Source organism: Callorhinus ursinus, unplaced genomic scaffold (assembly GCF_003265705.2).
Source record: "Callorhinus ursinus isolate GAN/ISIS: 27379988/994484 unplaced genomic scaffold, GSC_fseal_2.0 scaffold41, whole genome shotgun sequence".
Classification (NCBI taxonomy): domain Eukaryota; kingdom Metazoa; phylum Chordata; class Mammalia; order Carnivora; family Otariidae; genus Callorhinus; species Callorhinus ursinus.
In genome coordinates, this window is record NW_027397103.1 from 591,536 (window position 1) to 615,894 (window position 24,359).

The 24,359-nt window shown below is 55.4% G+C and overlaps 2 protein-coding genes across 2 annotated transcripts in view; one reads left to right on the forward strand and one right to left on the reverse strand.

Annotated features, from left to right (window-relative positions):
- MYO1H (myosin IH) overlaps window positions 1-24,359 on the reverse strand; it is a 135,037-nt gene that overhangs the window by 103,457 nt on the left and 7,221 nt on the right. The gene's annotated exons all lie outside the window — the stretch shown is intronic.
- FOXN4 (forkhead box N4) lies at window positions 1,162-24,115 on the forward strand. The gene is made up of 9 exons (XM_025889375.2): window positions 1,162-1,580; window positions 15,570-15,715; window positions 17,677-17,801; window positions 17,904-18,014; window positions 18,326-18,453; window positions 19,074-19,170; window positions 20,191-20,398; window positions 22,413-22,796; window positions 23,856-24,115. Exons 1-9 carry the CDS (start codon window positions 1,456-1,458, stop codon window positions 24,113-24,115), a joined length of 1,584 nt encoding a protein of 527 aa, XP_025745160.2. The 5' UTR covers window positions 1,162-1,455.

The window sequence follows — 24,359 nt, forward strand, 5'->3', positions numbered from 1 at the left end:
GCGCGAGCGCTCCCGGGCCCGCAGCCCCCGCCCGCCGCGCGCCAGCCCGCCGGCGCAACTTTCTTAAAGGGACAGGTGGCTGGAATCCACGTCTACCTGGGGCCGGGACTCGGCCTCCGGGCCGGTCCCCCTTCGGGGGAAAGGGGAGGTCGCGGCAGAGCTCTCCGCCCACCCACCTCCTTACCGCCCCCCACCCCGGGGAAGTGAAGGATTGCAAGTTTTAATGCACCCGACATCCTTTTGCAACTTAATTCTTTTGGCCTAAATCACCCTCCCACTGCTCCTCAACGCATGCTCGCGGGCACGCAGTTGCTGCCACTGCTGGCAAAGTTTGAGGAGGGGTGTCCCCACCCCTGTGCCCCGCCCCACCCCACCCCACCCGGAGCCCCGGGGTGTTCAAGGCTCGCGGCTGCTGGGAAACACCCGCTGCAATCCCCTTGACCCTGCCCTGTAACTGACCCTTGGGGGAAAAGCCCCCTGCACGGCTACTGCGCATGCTCTGAGCTGGACAGCTCCAGAGAGGGAAATTTAAAAACGGTTCGAGCCGCGACGGCGGCCAAATTGCGGAACGCGAGGGGCGAGCGCGAGGGAGCCCCCCCCTCCGAAACCCCCGCCCGCCCCAGGAGCGCCTGCAGCGGCGGCCCCGGCGAGGATCCGCTCCAGGTACCACCTTGCAGGGTCGGCTTTGCTCCCCCCTCCGGGACAGTGCCCTGCATTGCGTTTCCAGGGTGGAGACCCGGGCGCAGGGGCCGTGGGTGCTACCTCTCTCTGCTCCCCTTTTCTCCTTCCCGGGAATCCCTGAGTGACTTTTGGGGCGGAACTGAGAGTCTTTTGGTGGGTTTCTGTGTTCGTTTCAGGGTTGAAGTTTGAGAAACTTAGGGAAGTTTTGTTTTGTTTTGCTTTTTAGGCTGTGTTTGTGTGTGGCGGGGGGTGGGGAGTACGGGTGGGGGTTGGACTGGTTTTCCAGCCAGGGCATGTGGCATTTCTGTAGGCATTTCCAGGGCGGGAGCCCTGCGGGGATTATTCCCTTTGCAAGTGGGAATTTGGCTCCCCCAGAGAAACATACATGACACATCAAGCTGTCCTTTTTTAAAAAAAAATTTTTTTATTTTCAAAGTGATCGTAACTGAGCTGCGGTTGAAAATAGGCTGGGAAGGGAATCTGGTTTTTCTGATTCCTATTTTGCAAGTCCACATTTTCCAAGACTTGACATTTGGATTCTAGAGCCTTCCTCTGCCCTTCCCCCATGAATTCGAAAGAACCTGCAATTCCATTCCATTCTCTTCTTTTGCTTCTGAATTCCTGTAGAATTGTCCTGGGAAAGTGACCTGTGATGCCCAAGAAATCTCTAGTACCACTTTTTTTTTTTTTTGGAAGTGTTCTTCTAGTTGTTTGAGTTCCATCCTTCTGAATTGTGGGAAAAACTGAGTTTCTGCCCTGTCCACATCGTCACTGATGGGAGCTTTGTTTTCTGCTTGTCTTTTCCCCAAGGAGATGATAGAAAGTGACATCTCATCCATGATGTCAGGAATTATTCGAAACTCAGGGCAAAATCACCACCCCTCTCCGCAGGAATACAGGTGAGGGTCTCTTCAGCAATAACAAACGATATATTTTTAAATTGTGTAAAGTGTTTCTGTGCTGTTTATGGTTTCTGCCCAAGAACTATCATTACATTAAATTCTGTGATTTTGCGAGAGAGGGAGATCTCAATTTCAAAGTTGGCCTCTCTGAGGGTGTCTGGGCTTGTGGCCTGGGGCAATGGGACCCCTCACAGCCCAGTCTTTTGTCTCCTCCAAGGGACGTTCCCTCCTGGGTGAGAAACGGGGCATCCTGGTGAATGTTAAGATGACAATAGCAGCGATTGCTTTCCCTACAGTGGCCCTAACAGGGCTCCAGGAAATGCCCTCCAAAAGCTTTGGGGGGGGGGTTGTGGTGGTGGGAGGAATTGGCTTCCATCCTCAGTGGATGCTGGAAAAGTTGTGAGTGGTAACTCCGGAATTCTTAGCCTAGCTGTATGATTTTCAGCAAGTCCCTTGCCCTCTCTGGGCTTCATTTAATCATCCGGTAAATGATGCTCTTGAATTAAGGTCTCTCGTGGGCCTCACGTATTTGAGGAATAAATTTGGTGGAGTCTGAGGCCAAAATAAATGAATTCTTGAGACAGGAGGAAGCGAGATGCAAATGAGTGGGGGAAGCTCCGCAGAGTCCTTTGCCTTTTTGTCTTCAAACCTCAGAGCTTGAACGGCCTCTAGGGGGTCAACCAGTTCAGTCCCCTGCTTTTACAACTGGGGAGACTGAGGCCAAGAAGGGAGAAGGGGCTTGTCCAAGGTCACACAGCAAAGAGAAGGAGGAGAAAAAGGAATGGTTTGGAGTTCTCCTCCCAGCGGCTCTCCCTTGAGCCCGGGAGGCCTGACCTGGTTCCCAGTGCCCCACCCATCAAGGCAAGCGTGGTGTCCATGGGTAGAGGGGGCACAGCCCAGACTATGCAGTGGGGACAGGCCAGGGGCTGGCCTGGGAAGAGCAGGCTGTCACCTCAGATCAGCCCTGTTTACCCAGGGGCTGGCTGTCTGGCCTCCTGGGGGCCACTGCAACTCACCAGCAGTGCCTTCTGGGGCCGACTGCAGCCCCCAATTAGAGGGAGGTTGCATCCTCGGGGCTGTGGGCCTGGACGCTGCCTTCCAAGATCCAAATGAGACGCAAATTCAAACAGATATTTGCTGAGAGCTTGCTGTGTGCAGATCTGGGACCGCAGATGTGTGCCAGGCGTGCGGCAGCTTGTGAGTGCCTACTGTATGCCCAGCTGGGGAGGCTGCTCTGATGAGCCTCCACTGTACAGGTGAAGACTTGAGGCTTGGAGCAGTGAAATGAAATCTTTAACCAAGATCACACAACCACGGACCTCTGGGCTTCCTGCCAGCCCCAAACGGGTTTAAATAATGGCAGGTAGAGTGGGGGGCATCCTAAGTGTGTTAGGAGCTAGGGCTGTGAAATCAGTTATGATGCCAGCTCTTCCGGCTGTGTGGAGCGGTCTGCGTTTCCTCATCCATAAAATGGGAATAGAAATAGTACCCACTGCATGGAGTTATTAGATTAAGCAATAATTTCCAACTTGGCCACTTGCCAGGTCTTGATCCTGGGCAATTTCACTTCTGAACCTTCATTTGTTTGTGCAGCCAGGAGCATAAAAGCTACCTCTCGCCGGTTTTGAATGCAATATCTATGAAAGTGTCTGGCACCCAGAAGGCCTTCCACGAATGGGGGTGGATCTCCCTCTGTCCTCCCAGCTGGAAGCCGGCAGGGGTTGGGGGGGGCAGCCAGAGCTTCCCTGCGGGGGCCCGCCTGGAAAAGCTCAGAACCATAGAGCCTTATTGTTGCCTTAAAGCGCCCCGTAAAAGCACCAGAGTCAGGGAATCGGGGTGAGAAGGGCAGCTGCTCTGGAGTCGGATGTGTGTGCAAGTTCAAAATCCAGCTTTGGACAAGTCACATGTCTTTGCTTGAGTTTCCTCGGCTTTCAAAGGAGCACGATTAGGGCACATCCCTCATGTGGCTGCCAGAAGGACTGAGTCAATTTTATAGCGCAAGAGACACAGAACCAGTAGTTGCTCTTGTTCTTACGACTTAGTTCCTATCAACGAGTCCAGCTTTCTGCGAGAGAGGGGGTCTTTGGAGTTCCTTGGACCCTCACCTGCTCCCAGGTACTGCCCAGCAGGGGCTCCCACCCACTCCAAGCCTTGGGGGGTCTCAGTCTCCTGTGTCTTGGCCAGCCCAGCTCAGAAGCTGTCTGGGGGCACCAAGCAAGCAGTTCCCGTCCTGAAAGAGGGCAGGGGAGGCAGTTAGCTTACCAGTAGGGGTGAGGGGGGACCATCAGTGCCTACCCAGTTCCCTGACCAGCCGGCAGGGGTGGGGCAATAGAGCAAGGAGAAGCAGTCCAGCATCAGCCCCGGATCCAGGGTTGCCGGGACGTCCTGCCTTTTCTGTTTGCCTGGATCCGGAGCGTTCTTGTGTTCTCTAGCCAGCACACCCAGAAGGCAGAGTAGTCATGAGAAGAATTGCAGCTGGTGGTTTCTTAAGGCTTCACTACCTGTACCACAACCATCCCCAGGAGTGTAGCCCTCCTGTGCCCGGTTCGCAGACGAGGAAACCAAGGCCCGACCTGATTAACTGGCTTTACAGGATGACACAGCTAGTTATGGGTAAAGTGGCACTCGAACCTGAGGCTGTCCCACGCACAGGGTATCGTGACCAACCCCCCCCCGCCCCCCGCACCATGCCCCACGGGTGGAGAACACAAGGGCTGGAACAGAATAAGTTGCTCTACCACTTTGCAGCTGTGTGACCCTGGACAAGTCGCTGTCCCTCTCTGTGCCTCACTTTCTTCATCTGTGAAATGGAGCAACTAGAGAACCCAGTTCACAGGTCGTTGGGAGGATTCTGCACTTTGATCAAGAAAAGGTGTTGGGCCAGGCCTGGGATAGAATGCTTTCTCATGGAGGGGAGCTTTGATGATCATGCAGTGCCTTCCTGGCCCCTTCCAACCACTCCCATTTTTCTCCCTGAATAATAGCCTAGGAGAAGTTTATGGGCTTCTCATTCCCTCTCTCACATCTCCAGGGAATGGCTCCAAGGACCGCTCAGGCTGCCGGTCCGGCCTGGTTCCAGCCCCCATGCAGCCCTCCACACAGCCCTCCATCCCCAAGGGCCGCCTTTGGCCGTTAGCTTTCAATGGCTGTGTGCGGGGAGGGAGGGGGCGGGGGCAGGGGACAGCAGCTGGAGGCTGCCCTGCCCCCCTGGGAGAGTCAGTGGCTGGGCCTAGACAGCAAATTGGCGGCAGCCTCCCCGCCTGTGACGCTGGGGACTGGGGCCAGGGCCAGGGGCAGCCCTGACCCTGAGGACAACAGCAACAGCTCATGTTGGATGCGAGTTAGCCAGTTTCCCTTTGGCTCAGGGCTGGGAGGGAAGTCTGCTCATCGAGGTTCTGCAGAATAATGAGTTACTAAGCACCTACTGTGTGTCAGAAACCCGTGAAACTCCTTAGGAGGCACACCATCCTGTTTGATCTTCATAGTAACAACCGTGACATTAGGTGCTGGCATTATCCCAATTCACAGACAAGGAGACTGAGGCCTGGAGTCATGACATGTCCCAAGGCATACATTCAGGAAAGGGCAGGAGAGCAGGTTCCAACCACCTTCCCCAACTTTGGGAACTTATCCTAGGCATCAGGTCCAGCCACCTCCTTTTACAGGTTGGGCAACTGAAGCCCAGAGAAAGGAGGAAGACTGCTGTCTCCTTGGACCCTCACCTTCTCCCAGAGCCATGTCCCTCCTCTAAGATGTGGGCAAAACCCTTCCTCTCTTTGGACAGTGGTTCTCTCATCTCTGAACCACAATGCCACGCACAGGGTGGATACTTAATAAATATTCATTGGGTAGATGGCTGGCTGGCTCAATATCACGTGAGAAATAACACGTCCACAGAAATGTAGGGAGGTTTATGCTCAAGTGATGACAAAATCCTGCCGTGGGGGACCAGGGTGGGCAGATGCCACCTGCTTTTCCTCTCAAGCCCCCCACTGAGCTGCGTGTGCCGGATGGTTTCACACCCATATGAGTGTGGCTCTGCCCATTGGTTGTGGCCTCCTTGCAGGGGGGAGAGTGGGGGCTCCATCTGTCAGGGGCGGTGAGGGTCCCAACATCCATACACCCCTTCTCCCTCCGGTGGCCAGAAGCTCCTCGGGCTACCTTGTAGACAAGGAAAAGAGAGGTAGCCTTCCGGGGGGGGGGGTCCAGCCTTCCTTTGGGATCTTGGGTTTCACCCCAAGAAACATGTGCACACACATACACAAACCCACCCCCCACCTCCCACCCCCGCCAATCTCCCACCAAGTCCCAGCCAAATTCTAGAAAGGAAAGATTCTCTTTTCCATGCTCCTAATCAAATCATTTCATACTATGCTCACTCTTGGCCCTATTGGGAATTCTGGAGCTTGCTAAACAGCATTTGGTTTTCTTTTTCCTGTAAGCGGTTACAAAAGACATCACAAAAGCTATGTTAGCTAAATAAACACCGCCATGAAATGCTTAATCCCCTTTGTGTAAAGGTTGGATTAGAAACAGGAACAGTTTGTGGTAATGTAACAATTTCCGACTAACCACATCTCCAGGAGGCAGGTAAGACCTCCTTGTTGTAATCAGAGAGGAAGTGACGTCCCAGGGCTGGATGTGCCTCTGCCCCCTGCTCTGCTGGGATGGTGATCTGACTCCCCAAAGACAGTATTTGCTGTCCTAGTGACCATGCAAGGCCAGAGGAGGGGAAAGAAGGAACGTGGTCTTAGCACCTGCGGTATGCTGGGCCGTCTCTTATACATTATTTGATCTTATCCTCACAGCTGCCCTCCATGGTGGAAACGATTATGAGAATGATTCCATTTTACAGATGGGAAAATTGAGGTGCAGAGAGGTGAAGTGATTTGCCCAAGGTCACACAGTTACAAAGGGGTTGAAATGGGATTTGAGCCAGAAAGGGATGTTTCCTTCCACTGCACAATTACTGCAGCGACTGTAAGGAACTCCAACATAGGCAATAGAGTTAAATGCGGGCTCTGGACTTGAGCTCTGTAAGCAAAAATCTCCGCAGAAACTGTAATCCATCCACAGATACAGGTGGCCCACTGCAGGCACTGCCGAGCTCCTTAGCAAGGGCTTTTACCTTTACCTGGAAATTTTACCTTTATAGCAACAACAGGCTATGGCCATGGGGGTCCAGCTCACCTTGGGTGGACAAATATTTGTCAAAGATTGAAAGCTCTGGGTGTAATCAGGTATAAGACAAAGTCATCCCTGACCTCCGGGAGTTTAGTGTCTAGAAGGCGGGGGTAGGCAACGCCTGAGTAAAATTAATGGGTGATCTCAGGTGTCTATGCTATGTAGACATTAATGGCTCTAATCATTCCAGGGAATGGAAACATTGGGAGATGCTGGACTGGTCTGGGAGGGTTTCCCGGGGTGGGGGTGTGGCTAAGCCTGGCAGGAAATGGATAGAGATTGGGCAATGCAAATTACATTATAGCTGGGCGGGGCTGGGCGGGGCTGGGCGGGGCTGGGCGGGGCTGGGCTTGGGTATCCTTCCACCTTCTCTTACTCCAGCAAAGATACAATAAATGCCCACAGGGTGCCAGGCGCTGTGCTGAACAAAACACGGGGCCTCCCGGTCCTTGCCCTCTTAGCGTGGAAAGACTAGAAACATATGTAAACGCATACCTCCTTGAAAAATGCTAAAGGTTCTGCAGACACAGACAGAAGGGACCACCAGGGGTGTGGGTAGCCAGGGCGGATCTCTCAGAGGAGGGAAGATTTAGCCTGAGACCAGAAGCATGAGGAGGAGCCAGGTGCAAATGAGTGCATGGACGGGCATTCTGGGCCTTGGGAACAGCATGTGCAAAGAGCACTTAGAATGTTTGGCGAACTCAAGGATAGGCAGGCTGGCTAGAGCAGATCAGATGAGGGCATGAGGGGAGGGGTGGGAGGCGGCCAGGGCCAGACCACGGTGAGGAGCTGGACCCTTACTCCCCTAACGGGTTTTAAGGGCGGGGCCATGTCCTCATGTCCCTTTCGAAAGGTCACTCTGACTGCTAGGTGTTAAATTCATCCATTCCACAAATAGTTGTCTAGCACTTGAGCCAAACGCTGTTCCACACCCTTCCTGTGGTTTACCCTGAACCAAGAGGCAGGCCCTGTGTTCCCCTCTATTCTGCACATGAGGAAGCGGAGACTCACGGGCATTGAGCTACCTGCACAAGGATCTCTGTCAGGAGTAGAGCCAGGACCGGAATCCAGGTGTCCCTGGGCTCACCCCTGCTGTGCCCTGCCTTCCTGGCTCAGCTCCCATCCCTCCAGTGACATGGCTGATTAGTTAAGGATGTTGTTAATTAATGTCAGGTTGGTCCCTTGGGTAATATAGGATGGCAACCGTGGACTCCAGCGGTGTCTCACTTTGCCCAGGGTCACCACAGCGTCCGCTGAGCAGTGGCCCCGTCACTACAGAGGCACCTAGCAGATCCTTCTAAAAATGAGGATACTGACTTACCCTTCCTGCCCACAGCTTGATTTATTTCAGCTAAACTGGCAGAGAGACTAAGTAAAGAGGCTCCGGGGCGGGTGGCTTAAGCCCCAGCTCTTTTGCTTACATGCTGTGTGGCTGAGGGGTATCCCTTCCCCTCTGTGAGCCTCAGCTATCCCATCTGGGAAATGGGTTTGCTAAGGAGCCATCCCACAGGCTCTTGAGAGTTGAGGGTGGTACAGACCAAAGAGCGCTGGCAGGAAGGTAGGCACGCTAGGGGGCAGATCTTCCATCCTTTGCATCCGTAGGTCACTTAGAAAGTTATCTCCTTGGACAGAGGCACTTTTGTGTACTTGCCACCCAGCCTGGCAAGTAGGAGTTCAGGAAATATTTATGGAATGGAGCAGATGCTGACTGAGTGTCGGACACTCTGCTAGTGGCTCTACCCGTGGAGCCCACTCTGCTGAATGCATGCTCTTCAGAAGATGTTTATAATCATGCAAACCACCACCATGCAATGCATGCAGATACGCTGGGCACCCCACCTGCATCATCTCATCAGTCCTTACAACAAACATCCTGTGTGCAATAGCACCCCATTGTGCAGATGAGCAAACTGAGGCCCAGAGAGGCGACTACTGCAGGCCAGTCTCAGAACTACTAAGGAGCTGTGTGGGATTCAAACCCAGGCCTGGCTGACCCCAGAGCCGACACTCGTCCCCACTACTTCGAAATGCCCCAGAGAAAGCAACAGGCAGGGGGTGGGGGGGTGGCGAGGTGCGCAGGCAGGACTCCAGGTCCCTAGCTGGGATTGGGCTCAGAGTGTGGCATTGCAGAGCGCTTGGGGACGTCCGATGAGCAAACTCACAAGGGCACACAGATGAGACATGTAGAATGACCAGCACATAGTAGGCATTTGGAAAAGGTTGGCAGATAATTATACTGGTGATAGACTGTTCTTCTGACGTTGATTTCCCCGGGGTACCGCCTGGCTCCTAACAGGGTCTAACCACACCCCTCCACATCCCCCCGCTTCCTTTGCAGTCCCCCACCCTGAGTGGCCCTGCAGGCTGTGTGTCCGTCCCAGTGGCAGCCCCACTGAGATGGAAGGGGCTCAAACCCGTGGTGTTCCAGATGGGGAAATTGAGGTGCTGGGGCGGGTACCTGAGGCCATTGGCCAGAGGCTGCGGAGGCAAATTCTCCTGGCTCGGCCTCACCTGTCCTATCTATAAACAGGGGTGATGACACCCGCCCCAGGAGTGTGTGTGTGTGTGTGTGTGTGTGTGTGTGTGTGTGTGTTATAAGGAAAAGATGGGTGTGGGGGGTGGAGCTGTTGGGGAACCACCGAATTCAGAAGGGGACTGGGGTGCCAGATAGGTCTTTTTATTTTCATTTTGCGCCAAAAGCTCTGCACTCATTAATGAGGACACCCTATTGCTGACAAATCCCCCACTTGGTTTGAGAAGGATGCACTGTCAGGGGTCACCTTTGGGACCCCTGAACTAATAGTTAAGCCTGATTTTTTCAGCAGAAACCTCGATGTTTCATCTCATCTGATGCTAATGAACTAGCGTCATGTTCTTGACTGTCACTTTAGGGTAGATGCCTTTATTGTTCTCGTTTTCTACACTGAGGCCCAGAGCAGGTGACCCTCACTCAGCCAGTAATGTTCAGGCCCTGGTCCACCAGCCTTGGGTTCATGCCAGCTCCTAACCACTGTCCACTCTGCCACTGCTGCTTTACATATGGGGAAACTGAGGCCTAGAGAGGAAGAGGCACTTGCCCAAGATGATAGAACTTTAGAAATGTGACCAGAGGGTTTACCTGCAGACTGCTTCCATAAGTTAGAGGGTCTTGGCATCAAAGGGAACTTGGAGGCTGCTTGGGCTCATCTTTCGTCCAACAGGGGCCCGACCGTCATCCCTCGACTCCTTCTTGCATGCCCCCCATGACAGAGAGCTCACGACTTTGTGAGCCGCCTTAGTACAAGGTTCCCATTTTTATAGAGCCCTCCCCTGTAACTTCCTCACTGGTGGGAGGTAAGGTGGGGGGAGTCTTTTATAATGAAATGTACTGAAACAAAAATTCCATGAAATCAGCTCCTGAAATTTCCCAACCTAAATCAAATTTCCAATTTTAAGGCAATGTGGAAACACCACAGATTTTTCCATCGTGATTGAAAAAAATGTTCCAGACCATCACCGCCTAGTAAGAACTTTCTGTGGTGATGGAAACGTTCCAATTCCTTGCTGTCCAACATGGCAGGCACTGGCCACGTGTGGCCATTGAGCACTTGAAATGTGGCTGGTGTGATGAAGAAACTGACTTGATACTCTTGTTTAATTTTAGTGAACTTAAATTGAAAGAGCCACATGTGGCTTCCTACTGGCTAGCACAGTGCTAGAATTTTCTAGAATCTACAGAGCCCATTTCTTCAACCCTTCCCCGAGGGCCAGGGAGAAAGGACAGTGGGGGCTGTAACCAGCCCAGTCTGTGGCTGGGGGACCCTAGACAAGCCTGTTTCCCCCCGTCCTCAGTGTCCCCATCTGGTAAATGGGAGGTGGTAACGGTAACCACACCTGCCTGATCAGGCTGCGCACACACAGCAGGGACTCGCCCACCCCGAGCCATGCCCGCAGGCTTTTATAAAATTAAATAATATTAAGCTGGGCCTTTCACCCCTGCCTGGGCTTGGTGGCGGGGGGGGGGAGTGGGGGCATCTGGAAGGCTGGGTCTGTTTGTTCATTTGTCTGGTCCGTGAGGACTTATTGAGCACCTGCTGTGTGCCCGGCCCTGTACTGGGCTCTGGGGGTACAGCTCCTCCCTCAGGGGGTACAAGGTTCCCTGCTTCAGCATCAGGTTCCTCCGGGGGAACCTGCCCCAGCCGCGGACTCAGCCCTGGTCCTGGCTTCCTCCCTGCCAGAACTGGGGGGGGGGGGTCACTGAGAGCTGGTGGGTACAGCCCCTGTCCTCCCTGGAGATACCTCCTCACCCAGAGACTGAAAAGACAGAGCTCGAGGGAGTGAGCAGGAGGGGTCTTGGGAGACCCCAGCACAGTGGGGCTGGGTTTCGCCTTTTCCTTTGAGTCGCAAATGTCCTGTTCTCTCCCGGCCGAGGGGAAACCCACTCAAGAGACTGATACAGGGTCACACACACACACACCCCAGGGAGGGATCCCAGACGCTCGCAGATGGCAAATGTTCCACAAAGCCCCGTCACCTTGACACCACCAAGCCGGCTCTGGGGGCGGCGACAAGGAACTGCTGCTATCGCTGTCCCTTGTACCCATCTGCCAGGTGGGACAACTGAGGCTGGGGATTAAGCGCCCTTCCGAGGGCCTATGGCTGGAAAGCCAGAGCGGTTCCCAAACCAAGAAGTCTTTCTCGGGTCACAACTGCTGAGGACCCTGTGGTTTACGCCATTTACAAGGAAGTGCTAGGAAAGAGCAAGAATGGGGCAGATGGGGGCAGCTTTAATGAGGGGACTCTAGGCCTTGGGGAGGGACAGGTGGCGGGGGTGCTTCACACGGCACCGTGGACAGAGGGCCGGGCTGACACGCCTCTGCAGGGAGCAGAGGAGGGGAGAGAAGTAGACAGGGGTGGTTAAGGACCCAGGCCCGGTAATGGGGATGGGACCCATGTGGGGCCTGGCGCACGGCCTCCCAGTTCCTGTGACACACAGGACGGAGGTGCCTGAATGCCGGGTGATGAGGCCGCAGGATGTGAGCCAGGCTTTAGGGCCAGCCCCCCGGCCCCCACCACAGAGCTTCGGGGTGTCCACATCCATGGCGGGGCCAGGCCCGTGTTCGAAGTTGAATACACACTGGCCCATGGGCTCCTCAAAACAACCCAGGGAGATATGGACAGTCATGCTCCCATTTTCCAGATGAGAAAATGGAGGCCAGACATGACTTGTCTGAGGTCTCCCAGCCAGGGGTCACCACCAGGACTTGAATCCAGATTCGTCCAGTCCAAGCTTGCACTGTGCCCAAGACCCTGTCACACCACCTTGGTGTCCTTTCCCTGGCGCTTTGCTGAGAGGTGCTTAAGATACAGCTTCCCGGCCCCACAGCTCAAGGGCGGGACCCCACACTCTGGGCTGGGTCTTGAACTCTGTATTTGAACCCGGTCCTGGGCGATGCTGGTATACACAGCCCCACCTGAAAGCCCCGGGATGATGGAGGCAGTGGGGGCCTTGCCCCCAGGGGCCATCTGATTCTCTGCCTGTCCTGCTCCAGGAACAGCCTGGGTTCGAGTCCTGCCTGGCCTTAGCTTCCCCATCTGTAAAGTCGGGCTGCCTGCACCCTGCCCCTGTCCGGAGGCTGTCGCAAGCCCTCAGGGAGGCAGAGGCTGGTGCTGTGAGTGCTACAAGTTCTGGACATGACAGCCATTGTCACACCATTCTTTGGGTTGGTGCCCTGGGGTCAGCTTATTTCAACCAGCCAAGCAGACATTTAAGTAGCACCACTGTGTGCAGGGACACAGGATGATACGGGGCTCACAGCCCTCAGCGATCCAACAGGCCGGGCAGGGGATGCGAACTCACTGCCCCTGGCACGGTGTAGGGAGCAGCTAGGATGCAGGGAGGTCCCTGAATTGGGTTCAGGGTGACAACGACTTCTCGGAGGAGAAGCCGCTCCTGGGCTGCAATGAGCCCACACGGGCAGCCTGGAGCCCTAGCCCTGGTCTTGCTCTGGACTGTGAATTGGAAGCGAAGTGCTTCCCTCCTAACCTCAGTTTGCCCGTGGGTCAATTGAGGGGTGGGGTCAGATGAGATCTGAAGGCACTTCGGCAGTAAGAAGCCAGAAGACAATTTGCAATGAGCCTCCAGGGATGGGCACCGTTTTGGGGCGGTGCGGGGAGGAAGCAAAAGGGGGGCATTCCTAGCAGGGGGAATTGCTAAGGCATGGCAGTGGGACTGTGCTTGGGCGTCCCGGAGAGGGGGGCGTGGAATGGACACTGGGTGGCTGCAGTAGGCTGCTTGTGCTCCTTACGGGTGGGGGGCGGGGGTGGGGGAAGACAGAGGAATGGAGAACCAGGAGGGGGCACACAGAGAGCAGGACAGAAACGCATAGAAGGACAATCAGAATAGCACCATTTACTCTGCCTTCTATGCGCTGAGCAGCATCGTTAACCTTCTGCGACCCTCCCTTCATGGGGAAGCGGGCTCCGGGCATTTAAGTGACTGCTCGGGGGTCTCAGTGTCTCTGTCTGTAAAATGGGGAGAGAGCATACAGGAAGTGCTCAATAAAGGGGAGCCGCTAGCTGCTGCAGCAGTAGAGGCGGGCCCGTGAGACCACAGAGCCGAAAGCTTCCATGGCCTTCCAGGCCTCCGGGGACCTGGCTACTATTAACATTAGTGTCGGGATGAATATTAACGGCAGCTGAGTCAGACACCGTTCCAAGGGCTTACGTGCGACCACCCGCGGAATCCCCATGACCCCCTAGGAGAGAGGAAGCGTTATTAACCCTATTTTACAGATGAAAAATTGAGGCTCAGAGAGGTCAAGTCCGTGGCCCTGGCACACAGGTAAGTGGAGCCTAGGATTAGACGCCAGAGCCCAAGCTCTTAACCACCCTGGGGACGGTCTGTCAGAGTCACCGGCCGCCAGAGACTCCGCTTGCACCCAGAAAGCCAGTCTGTTTGCGAGCCCCCCCCCAGCACCATTCAGGGGGCTTTGGTGGGGCCCCGGCTTCAGAAACCTAACAGCAGCAGCTCACCTCCGTTCCTCCCTGCTGCTCCAGTGCCAGACAGAGCAGCGGGGGCAATGGGGAGCTACGGCAGCTAGTGGAGCGGGAGCAGGGTTCCCACCACCAGACTCTGGGAGGTCGGCCAGTCGTGCGGTGGGTGGGGACTGGCCAGACACCCCCTCCCCCGTGCAGTGGGCGTCGCACCAGGCCCTGCCCCTCGGCCTCACCCCAGGGTCTCCACGGGCCCAAGGGGACAGATGGCATCGCCCAGGCCTGGGCCGTGGCTGTCACCCGCCAGATGAGTTACGAGCAGGCTGCAGGAGTGGCAGCCGGGGGTGGGGGGAGGGCAACAACAATGGCATGGAGACCCCAGGACAATGGGGGCCACGTGCCATGGGGGCAACAGTCGTTTGTTGCACAATGGGCCGCCGGGGGACAGCAGCTAGGCCAACTGCTGCTGCTGACACGGCCGGCCGGGTTTTCAAATCGTTTCCAGGCCCTGTTTTCCTACAAGGCAGCCAATGGCTGGGGCAGCCCGACGGTCACCTGATGCCAGCCTGCTGGGCTGAGGGCCCAGGCCCCTGCAACAAGGAGCAGCTGTGGCCATGGCAACGCTAACTGTGGCCCTAAAACAGAAGGAGAGAGAGCACGGGCGAGGTGGGAAGGAGCAGGGAGACAGAGAGGGACAGCAAGACAGCGCGGAGACAGCACTAGCTGGGGCGGGCCCGGGGGTGGCAGAGGCCGATGCCCCACAGTGGGGTCCCCTGTCCCATGCGTGACAAAGCCAGAGGCTGCGCTGCTTTCTCTCGCCCCCTTTCTAGGAAGCCCCGAGACGCTTACTCTGGAACCGTGGCTCTCAGAATGTGGACTGTGGGCCTCTGGGCCACACACCAGGGAGATCCTGGCCTGCAGGGCTTGGGGCGGCGTGGAGGCAGGCGTGGTGGGTCTGGCCTGGGCTCTGGGCCAGTTTGCAGCCACCTTATCCCGTGGACGAGATGCTGCCGGGGGTGGGGGGGCCCAGTGCCCTTGGAGCCGTGTGGCAAGCATGACTTTAGGGGTGCTGGGGAGGCCTGCGTACCCCACACCGGGGGACCTGCCTGCCATCCTCAGTGGGTAGCCTTTCTCCTTCTGTGGAGAGTGGTGGTTTTGCTCATGAGTCTGTTGAGGAGTGGTGGGCGTGGGTCCAACAGGAGGTCTCTGGGGGCTGCCTGGGGGCATGGTGAAGAGCTCGGGCTACATTTGGGCCCTGAGCCTGGGTCCCCGCCCCACCGCTTCCTGTTACGTGTGGCTTTGGGCAAGTGACTCAGTGCTCTGAGCCTCAGCTTCCCCGAATGTAAGAGGGGCACATGGGTGTATCCTACCTCTCAGGGCTGCTGCAGGGATTAAACAGGATTGAAAAGGACTGTGCCTGTTGAGCACTGAGCCCTGCACCTCAGTTTCTCCATCTGTAAAATGGGAATACTACTAGTACTACTACCGTTTGCCTCGTGGGGTGACCGGGAGTTAAATGGCTTACTACCTGTGAAGGATTTGATGTGGTGTCTGGCACGTAGTAAGTGCTCAACAAACATTAGTGTTTATTATTTTTGGGGTAGTTAGGGGCTAAGGTAAGATGTAGTAAACAAAGGAATGATTTGAGGATGTGTGATCTGGCTGCCAAAGGGGGGGATCCTGGGGCCATGCCCAGCCCCAGGGATGGGCAGATGAGGGCAGCTTGGGGAGGTGAGGGGCTAGGGGGTGATTCCAGAGGTGGGGGGAGTCCCCCCAGGAGCCGACCTGAGCTCCCCGCCCCGCCCAAGCTCCTGCCCCTCCCTGCAGGCTCCTGGCCACCAGCAGCGATGATGACCTTCCCGGGGACCTGCAGTCGCTGTCGTGGCTCACAGCAGTGGATGTGCCACGGCTGCAGCAGATGGCGAGTGGCCGTGTGGACCTGGGTGGCCCCAGTGCACCGCATCCACACCCAGGTAGGCGCAGGAGCTGAGGGGGGGGGCATGAGGGTGGTGCAGGGGAGGGGCGACGCCCAGTACTGCCCCCCACCAGCTGCGTGATTGGCCAGCTCGCTCACTCTCTCTCTCTGGGCCTCTGTTTCTGCATCTGTAAAATGTGATACCTTCCTCGGAGGGATGTGGTTCATTCATTTGCTCACCACCGTGTGTCAGGCTGTGTGTGAGCTAAGGTTTCAGTGAAGAATAAAGACAGCCCTGCCCCTTCCCTGCTACATCATGAACAGCTAAAGCAGTCGGCAAACTATGGCCCGCGGGCCAAATGCAGCCTGCACCCTGCAGCCTGTTTTTTGTATCGCCCTTGTGTTAAGAATGGTTTTGCGTTTTTCAAGGGTTGTAAAAAACCCGAAGACAGAAACCATATGGCTGGGAAAGCCTCAAATATTTGCTACCTGGCCCTTTACTGAAGAAGTCTACGGAACCCTGACCTTCAGAGGGATGATGCGTGGGAAGTGCCGACGGTCCTGGCACATAGTAGGTGCTCAATCAATGGCAGTCAGTTGCAGTCACAGCAAGTGGACTGAATAGTTAGAGACACAGAAAGGGTTGAAAACAATCATCACAGGACACTAAAAGTACCAATAGTTGAAAAATTAGGGTCTAGGAGTATTTATTTCATTGAACAAATTGTCCTTGGCCAAAACATCCACAGCAGGGGTCAGCAAACTCTTTCTGTAAAGGGCCATGGTAGTCAATATTTAGACTCCGTAGGCCGGATGGTCCCTGTGGTGCAAGCCCAGCCTCAGACGATATAAATGAACGGGTGTAGTTGTGTACCAATAAAACTTTCTTTACAAAACCATGCCACAAGCTAGATTTGGCTTGCTGGCCATAGTTTGCCAAACCCTGATCTAGAACCTCCAGCTCTGTGACCTTGGGCAAGTACTTTCTTCTCTGACCTATTTCCTTATCTGCAACGAAAAGGATAGCAGAGCTGCCCTCCTGGGGTGTTGAAAAGACTCAATGCCTAAAGTACCTTGGACACACAGTGGGTGCTGTATGGCACGCAACAGACAGGAAGCGTGAAAGAAGGAAGCCCCTCCCTTCTCTGCTGTGCGGCCGCATCCGCCCTGTGCTCCTGTCTCTATGCCAGGTGTCTGGAGCCCTGAGTCCTATAAGACGTGGTCCTAGTTCTCAGGGAGCTGAGGGTCTGGTCCGAGAGAGGGCAAGGCAGACAGACCAAAAGCACCACGGATGAGCCCATGTGGCAGCCAGGACTCAGAAGAGAGCTGAGGGGCCCCGAAGGCTTCCTGGAAGAGGTGGCCCCAGGGCAGGATCATCTTGCAGGTCAACTTGGTTTAATCTAGAAGGTAGCCCCAAAGCAGAATGGTTCAGTGAGGATCTGTGCTAGATTAGCAATGTCTGCCCCGGGCCTAGGACGGGTGGCTGGCATGCGGGCGTGAGTGCATCTGCTAGTCCTGAGCTCATCCTCAGCAGAGGGGCAGGGCTTGGCAGAGGGAAGAGGAGGCACTGGGGAACCAAGGCATGATTCTGAGGAGGAGAGCTGAATAATGAATTGATGTTTTAGCTTCATGATGGACGAGAACCAAGCTATTAATGACATTATCGTTATTGTTACTAACTCATATTTATCAAGATGTTGTCCTGTAGCCAGCAACGTGATAAGCACTTTATAGACATTACTGCATCTAAACCCCCACAACAACTTCACACGTAGGTGATCTCAGTAGCTCCACTGTATAGATGGGGAAACTGAGGCTGGCCCCCGGTCACACAGCTGGTAGGAAGCGGCGGTTCAGCACTACACTCCAGGGCGGTGATTTGCCAAGTGCCTGCTATGCACCTGGCCCCGAGGGTTGGGGGCAGGCTCCATCCTCTGGTGGTGTCCAGGGACGGAGCTGCTCTGCCTGCAGACCCCGTTCCTCCAGCCCGGCGGGCATCTCTGTGCTTCCCTTTTGCAGGTGCCTTGGCCAGGGCGGCTGACATGTGCGTGGGAGCCACCCCAGGTGCCCTGCTCCACAGCCCGGCTGGCATGGTCCCCCCAGTCATGCTAGGTCTGGGCCCCATCGCCAATCATGGAACCAGTGTAAGCGCCACAGCATGGGTCAGGGAGCTGGAGCAGGGGTCCTCCAGGGCTGGGGTGCCCCACCTTCACCCTGGCCTCTGTCTCCTCTTGCGGCCCCTGCAGATGAATCAGATCCCTGTGGGGGGCCAGCCCTCATCCGGCCTGCAGGACGCCCCACAGCTCTACTCACCTGCCTCCCAAACACAGTTACCGCCCCCCACAGGCACCCAGCAGGTACGGGGGGCTTGGAGGGGCCCTGGACTTGGAGACACACATCCCTGCGTTGGACTGGCCAGGGATCTCGCTGAGCCTCAGTTTACTCCCCGGCAACATGGGGATAGCATTCCCCATGCCCATGTCATAGAGTCATTCACTGGGTTCCCTAAATCCCCTGCAGGGAGCAGAGACAGGATTGTCTCCTGGGGCCGGCGACTTCACATCTTGCTAAACAGCATCTCCTAAAAAGTGAGCCTGGGGTGGGGTGGGGTTCCTGTGAGTGGCTTATGCTCTCTCTCACCCTCTCTCTCTGCCCTGCCTGTGGGAAGTGCCCTCCCATGGGCCTGTACAGCTCCCCGTTTGGAGCACGGCCTCCCTACCCCCAGCCCCGCATGGCTGTCCATTCATCTCAGGAACTGCACCCCAAACACTACCCCAAGCCCATCTACTCATACAGGTGAGGTCCAGGGTGGGCCGGGGCCGTGGGAGGCTCGGGGAGGAGAGGGGCGAGGGCTGCCTTTAGGACAGCTCAGACTTGCAAGGGGGGAGCTTTTGGCGAGTGGGGAGCCCCCAGGTGGGATGAGCTCTAGGAAGGACCCTCATGTGCTCAGTCAGCCCTTAGGGTGGAGAACCCACTCCAGACCCTGAGCCCGATGCTCCATTCCGTCACTCACGAACTGTGTGGCCTTGGGTAAGTGGCTTGGCCTCTCTGAGCCTCGGTTCCCTCTGATGTAAAAAGTCATCAACATAATAACATTGTGTACCCCATAAGATTGGGGGGTGGCGGTAAGCAGCCTAGTTAAAGTCTACAGGCCCATAGACATTAACTATGAGGAAGGGATAAAGAGAGGAAAAGAGTTTTCTCAAATCGGTATCACTGTCTGAGCTCAGGGTCAAGGAGAAGGGCAAGGGGTGGGCAAGATGTAGGGCCATGAAAAGGTACCAGAGCTAACACAGTTTGAGTATGGAAGGGCTGGTATGGTGGGGTCAAGCAGGGCAGACTTCCTGGCAGAGGGGACCTTGGGCTGTCAGCCTGAGACACCTTTACACCTGGCCTGCCCCATCCTTCGCCTCCAGTTGTCTGATCGCCATGGCCCTGAAGAACAGCAAGACAGGCAGCCTGCCTGTGAGTGAGATCTACAGCTTCATGAAGGAGCACTTCCCCTACTTCAAGGTGAGGGGCCCCAGCCCAGGGTAGGGGTGCTAGAGCTGCTCCGGCCTCTCCCTCACACTACCAGCATCTGGGACTGGTCCCAGGCCAAACTGGGTCACTGTCTTAGGTCCCCAACGATGTCCATAGACCCCCGTACCTGTGCATTCACACAGACATGGCCAAAGAAGGTCAGAAGGAGGAAGGGCCATTTGAGCTGGACTCTGCCCAGAGAAGGAATTCACCAGGCATCGGGGCTGGGAGGGGGGGGCGGGCAGAGGGTGGTGGGGCCAGCCTAGTGACTCCGCACAGACTCCCTAAAACGTACTGATGCAGAACACAGACGTGGCAAGAGCTGTTGCCTCTCTGAACCTCGGTTTGCTCATCTGCAAGATGGGGAGAATGGTACCCAGCTGGCGAGGTGAGTGAGGGCTCTGCGTGTAAAGGGCCTTGGCAGCTCCTGGCGCATGGTTGGCCATCAGTCACGTTTTTTTTTTTCTTGGCATCAAAGCAAAATAAGGAGCAGGTGGTCAGAGGGTACCAAGCTGCAGGGTCCCTGATGTGGTCAGTGTCCTTAGCAGAAATATCGCAGACAGTGGTGTGTGCGTGTGCGGGGGGCCAGGGATAGAATGTGAGGTGCACTGTAGTATCTGGCTACCTAACAATAAAGTGTGAGCATTTAAACATGATTGGCTTTGAATACACTTGACCAGTTATCCGCGTGTTAGCATCCCCTCTCTTGCTTCCTGAGGAGGAGAGAAAGAGGGGACAATTCGGCATCCCTGAGCCTGTTCTCACGTAGTAACTGTTGGCTGGAGCTGACGCGTGGTTGCCCCTTTAACAGGGCGTGGGCCCTCCGGTGAGCCACAGTCCCCACCAGTCTCTCTTGTCTTCCTAACTCAAGGCTGGCCATCGGACTGTCACTTCACCCTGCCACTGTCGTGCCCTTGCCCCTTGACGCCTGTGTCTGAGATGCCCCTGGAGAGGGAGGGCTTACGGGGAGGTCTCTGAGGGAGCCTCCTGCGTGTCCATCTGTCCCCACAGACGGCTCCCGACGGCTGGAAGAACTCGGTGCGACACAACCTGTCCCTGAACAAGTGTTTCGAGAAGGTGGAGAACAAGATGAGCGGCTCCTCTCGTAAGGGCTGCCTGTGGGCCCTGAACCTGGCCCGCATCGACAAGATGGAGGAGGAGATGTACAAGTGGAAGAGAAAGGACCTTGCCGCCATCCACCGGAGCATGGCCAACCCCGGTGAGGCCTAGACACCCCCACCGCCGCCCGCGCCACACGTCCCCGCCTCCGCGTCCGGTCCAGCCACGGGTCCCTGCCTCGCTGGTGGGGACACGGGCGCCTGGTGAACTTTCCTCCTTTCCTCCTGGGAAATATGCCTCCCCTGGGGCAGGTCCGCTGAGGGACCTGGTCAGAGGCCTGTGGAAAACTGTTCAGTCTCCCTAAGCAGCCCCTAGTTTCTCACAGAGAAATGCCAAACTAAACAACCACAGGAGGACATCACTTTCTTACCACGCCTGCCTGCCGCCCTGGCATCGAGTTTTAAAACAATAAAATAATAAAATAGTAACACCCAGTAGGGGCTAAGATGCAGAGAAACAGGCACCTTCATATATGATTGGTGGGAATCTCAGTTAAACTTTTCCAGGGCAAAATAATATATAAAAACCCTGCAAACCACTCCCCATTTTTTTGGTTGAGTTATTTTACATCTGGCAACGTATGCTGAAGATATTAAAGATTTCAACAAAAGGTTTATAAACAAAGTTATTTGTCACAAAATTATTATTATTTTAAGATTTTATTTATTTGAGAGAGAGAGAGCATGAGCAGCGTGGAGGGGCAGAGGGAGAAGCAGGCTCCGCGGAGCAGGGAGCCCGACAAGGGGCTCAATCCCGGGACCCTGGGATCACGACCTGAGCCGAAGGCAGACGCTTAACCCATTGAGCCACACAGGCGTCCCACAAAATTATTTCTACTAGTAAAAAATTGACAGCAATCTAGACTTCCTGCAATAGGGGATTAAATAGATATAATGTCATACCACGCAAGGATGAGAGACAAAACTATTTTTGGAATAGAAAATAGTACTCCCAATTCAGTAAGTGAAAAAAGACAATATAACACAGCCTAATCATATTTTAAAATGTATCTTAAATGCACGTATATTTATATATGTGTGTGTACCCACTCATTTATATTGTATGGATTTATGAGTGTGTACACATAGAGACTAGAAGAAATAAGCCAGACTTTTGACTGTGAATGAAGAGACCACTGATGATTTTTATATTATTCACAGGTTTCTGTATTTTCTAAATCTTCAACCCTGTTCATGAATCACTTTTATATTAGAAAAATATATTGGCATCTGCTTTTTTTTTTTTTAATTAAGAGATGTGAAGGGGAGGGACATAGAGGTGACATCCACTGGAAAATGTCAAATGGAAGCTTAATTCCACTCAGCCTCAGGCCTGACTCTGTAGGGATCATCATGCTTGAGGTTCGGGTATGAAGGCTCAGAGATGAATAATTCAAAAAAGTGAGGAGAAGGGGACCATGGCACAATCCCATAGGTCCTCAGTGGGGCAGGGAGCCCGACGCAGGGGCTCAGTCCCAGGACTTGGGGATCATGACCTGAGCCAAAGGCAGACACTTAACCAACTGAGCCACCCAGGCGCCCCTAAGTGGGCCAGTCTAACTGGGTGCCACCCTAAAAAGGTCCTGGGACCCTAGTGGTTCAGTCTCAAATTGGTTTTACATTCAAGGAGACGCAAGCCAACAGCCAAGAATAATTTCAGAGTAACCACTTGTCTTGTTTGTAACCAAGAGCATTAAGGAGGATCCGACTTTTAGCCCACAGTAACACTTCTTAATGTCTCTTCAGTAGCAGGGAGTGGCTAGGACCCCTTGTGTGCTCATAAATTTTGTCCTGATGTTGTGGGACTTGTATTCTCTGCCTTAACCTCCTCTTGCAAGGCTGTTAGCTTCAAGGGATGTCCTAGAGCTATGGCATTGTCCCAAAGAGAGGAGCTACTGTTATCATGGGAGGCTCCCTCATTCCTCAAAGACCCTATGCAATCTGTGATTTCATTACATTTCCCCAACAACACTGTGCAGAATGTACAGTGCCCTCTCATAGATGAAGAGACCGAGGTTCAGAGAGTCCAAGGGGATTGCTGGGGTTACAGGCATGCTAACACTGGGGCCTGGGAACTGCAGGGTGGCTTCTGAGGGACCTTTCCCTTGCCTGCAGAGGAGCTGGACAAGCTGATCTCGGACCGACCGGAAAGCTGCAGGAGGCCTGGCAACTCCGAGACCACTGTGCTGACTCACGCCGCCACGGTGGCCATGGCCCATGGCTGCCTGGCTGTCTCCCAGCTCCCACCCCAGCCCCTGATGACCCTGTCCTTGCAGTCAGTCCCCCTGCACCACCAGGTCCAGCCCCAGGCACATCTGGCCCCAGACTCTCCGGCCCCGGCCCAGACCCCACCCCTGCACGCCCTGCCGGAACTGAGCCCTAGCCCCCTGCCCCACCCTGCCCTAGGACGGGCCCCCGTGGACTTCATCAACATCAGCACCGACATGAGCACTGAGGTGGACGCCCTGGACCCCAGCATCATGGACTTTGCCCTGCAGGGTGAGGCTGCAGGAACGGGGGTGGGGCGGGACAGAAGGGGATGGTGGGGGGTGGGGGCTGGAGGGCCAGAAGTATGGGGGAGGCCAAGGGAGAGATCTGTCGGCATTTACCCCTCAGCTCATTCCTTGGACAAGTACTTCCCAACTGCCTCATGCTGGTGAATTCCAGTAAGCGTTTCATGAGTGCTTACCGTATACCAGGCCTCGTGCCAAGCACTTCATAGCCATCACCCGCATCCCTGCAACAGTCCTGGGAGACCATTGCTATTTCCTGTCCCCATTCTGCCACTAAGGCGATGAGACACAGAAGTGAGGTCATTGACCCGAGGTCACCCGGCTAGTAAGTGGCAGAGCCCCAGGTGTGTCTGACCCCCAGCTTTTCTTAGTAACTGCTTCAACGTGCGTGTGCCAACCTCAGGCCAGGTCACGCTCTGACCCACTGCCTGCCACTCGGTCACGCTTGACACAAAGGAGCTGAACGAACAAATGCAAGGACAAGGGCCTCTTGATTCGTCTGCTCACGACACGGGCACACCTCCTGAGAGCCAGCCAAGGGCTGAGCGCTCCTCCCTGCCCTCTGGGAGTTCCGTGTCTAGAGAGGGAATGGACTGGTTAGCAGGTTTGTGAGTTAGCTCGTGAGGGAGTTATTTACAGCTGTGAAGTGGGTATATTCGGCCCTCCCCGCCTGTCCCCCTGGATTATTGTGTAGGGAAATCGCTGTTTTTGTCCCCTGGCTGGGCCGTGATGGGACCCCTGAGGGAGAGTGCCTGCTTTCCACACATCCCCCTGTTGAAGCCTCGGGAGGCAGGTGGGGGGAGGTCTCTGATCATCTCCATTTCATCCCAAGGAGCCGAGGCTCTGGGACAGAAGCGACAATCCCTGGGATGCCCAGTGGGAAAGGGAGGGCTGGGGACTGGAACTTGGTTTCTCCATGCCCCCTCCCCTGCAATCCCCGACTTTGAACCCCGCGCACGGTCTTTGCCTCTTCCTTAAGACAGGACTTGAACTCAGGTCTGTCTGTCACGAAGCCAGCTCACCCAAATGCCTTTGTCTTTGAAAGGGAACCTCTGGGAGGAGATGAAGGATGGGGGCTTCAGCCTGGACACCCTGGGGGCCTTCGGAGACTCGCCCCTTGGCTGTGAGCTGGGGGCCTCGGGCCTGACCCCCATCTCCAGCGGCAGCGACCAGTCCTTCCCAGACTTGCAGGTGACAGGTCTCTATGCCACATACTCGACCCCAGACAGCGTGGCCACGTCAGCCACCACCTCCTCCTCCCAGTACCTGGGCGCCCCGGGGAACAAGCCCATAGCCCTGCTTTGAGGCGACGGTCTCACCTGCTCCCAGCCCCTGGGCCCGGCAGAGAGCTCCCGGAGCCTGGTGTACCTGGAAGCAAGGCCTCTTACACCCTGTTGGTGCCCCTGGCCCCCTCACACCTCCACAGGAGGCCTTTTGGGGCCTCCCCAAGTCAGAAGGACAGAGGGGAGTGGACAGGTGCGCCAGCTTCCCCCGGCCCCAACGCTCCTCCCAGAGAGTGACATCTGAGAACAAGATTTCTCCGGCCTGC

Coding starts and splice junctions, on each gene's coding strand:
- FOXN4 (XM_025889375.2), top strand. CDS start 1,456: ATGGGAGCTTTGTTTTCTGCTTGTCTTTTCCCCAAGGAGATGATAGAA. Junction 1,581..15,569: donor CCCTCTCCGCAGGAATACAG/GTGAGGGTCTCT, acceptor CCCTCCCTGCAG/GCTCCTGGCCACCAGCAGCG. Junction 18,454..19,073: donor AAGCCCATCTACTCATACAG/GTGAGGTCCAGG, acceptor CTTCGCCTCCAG/TTGTCTGATCGCCATGGCCC.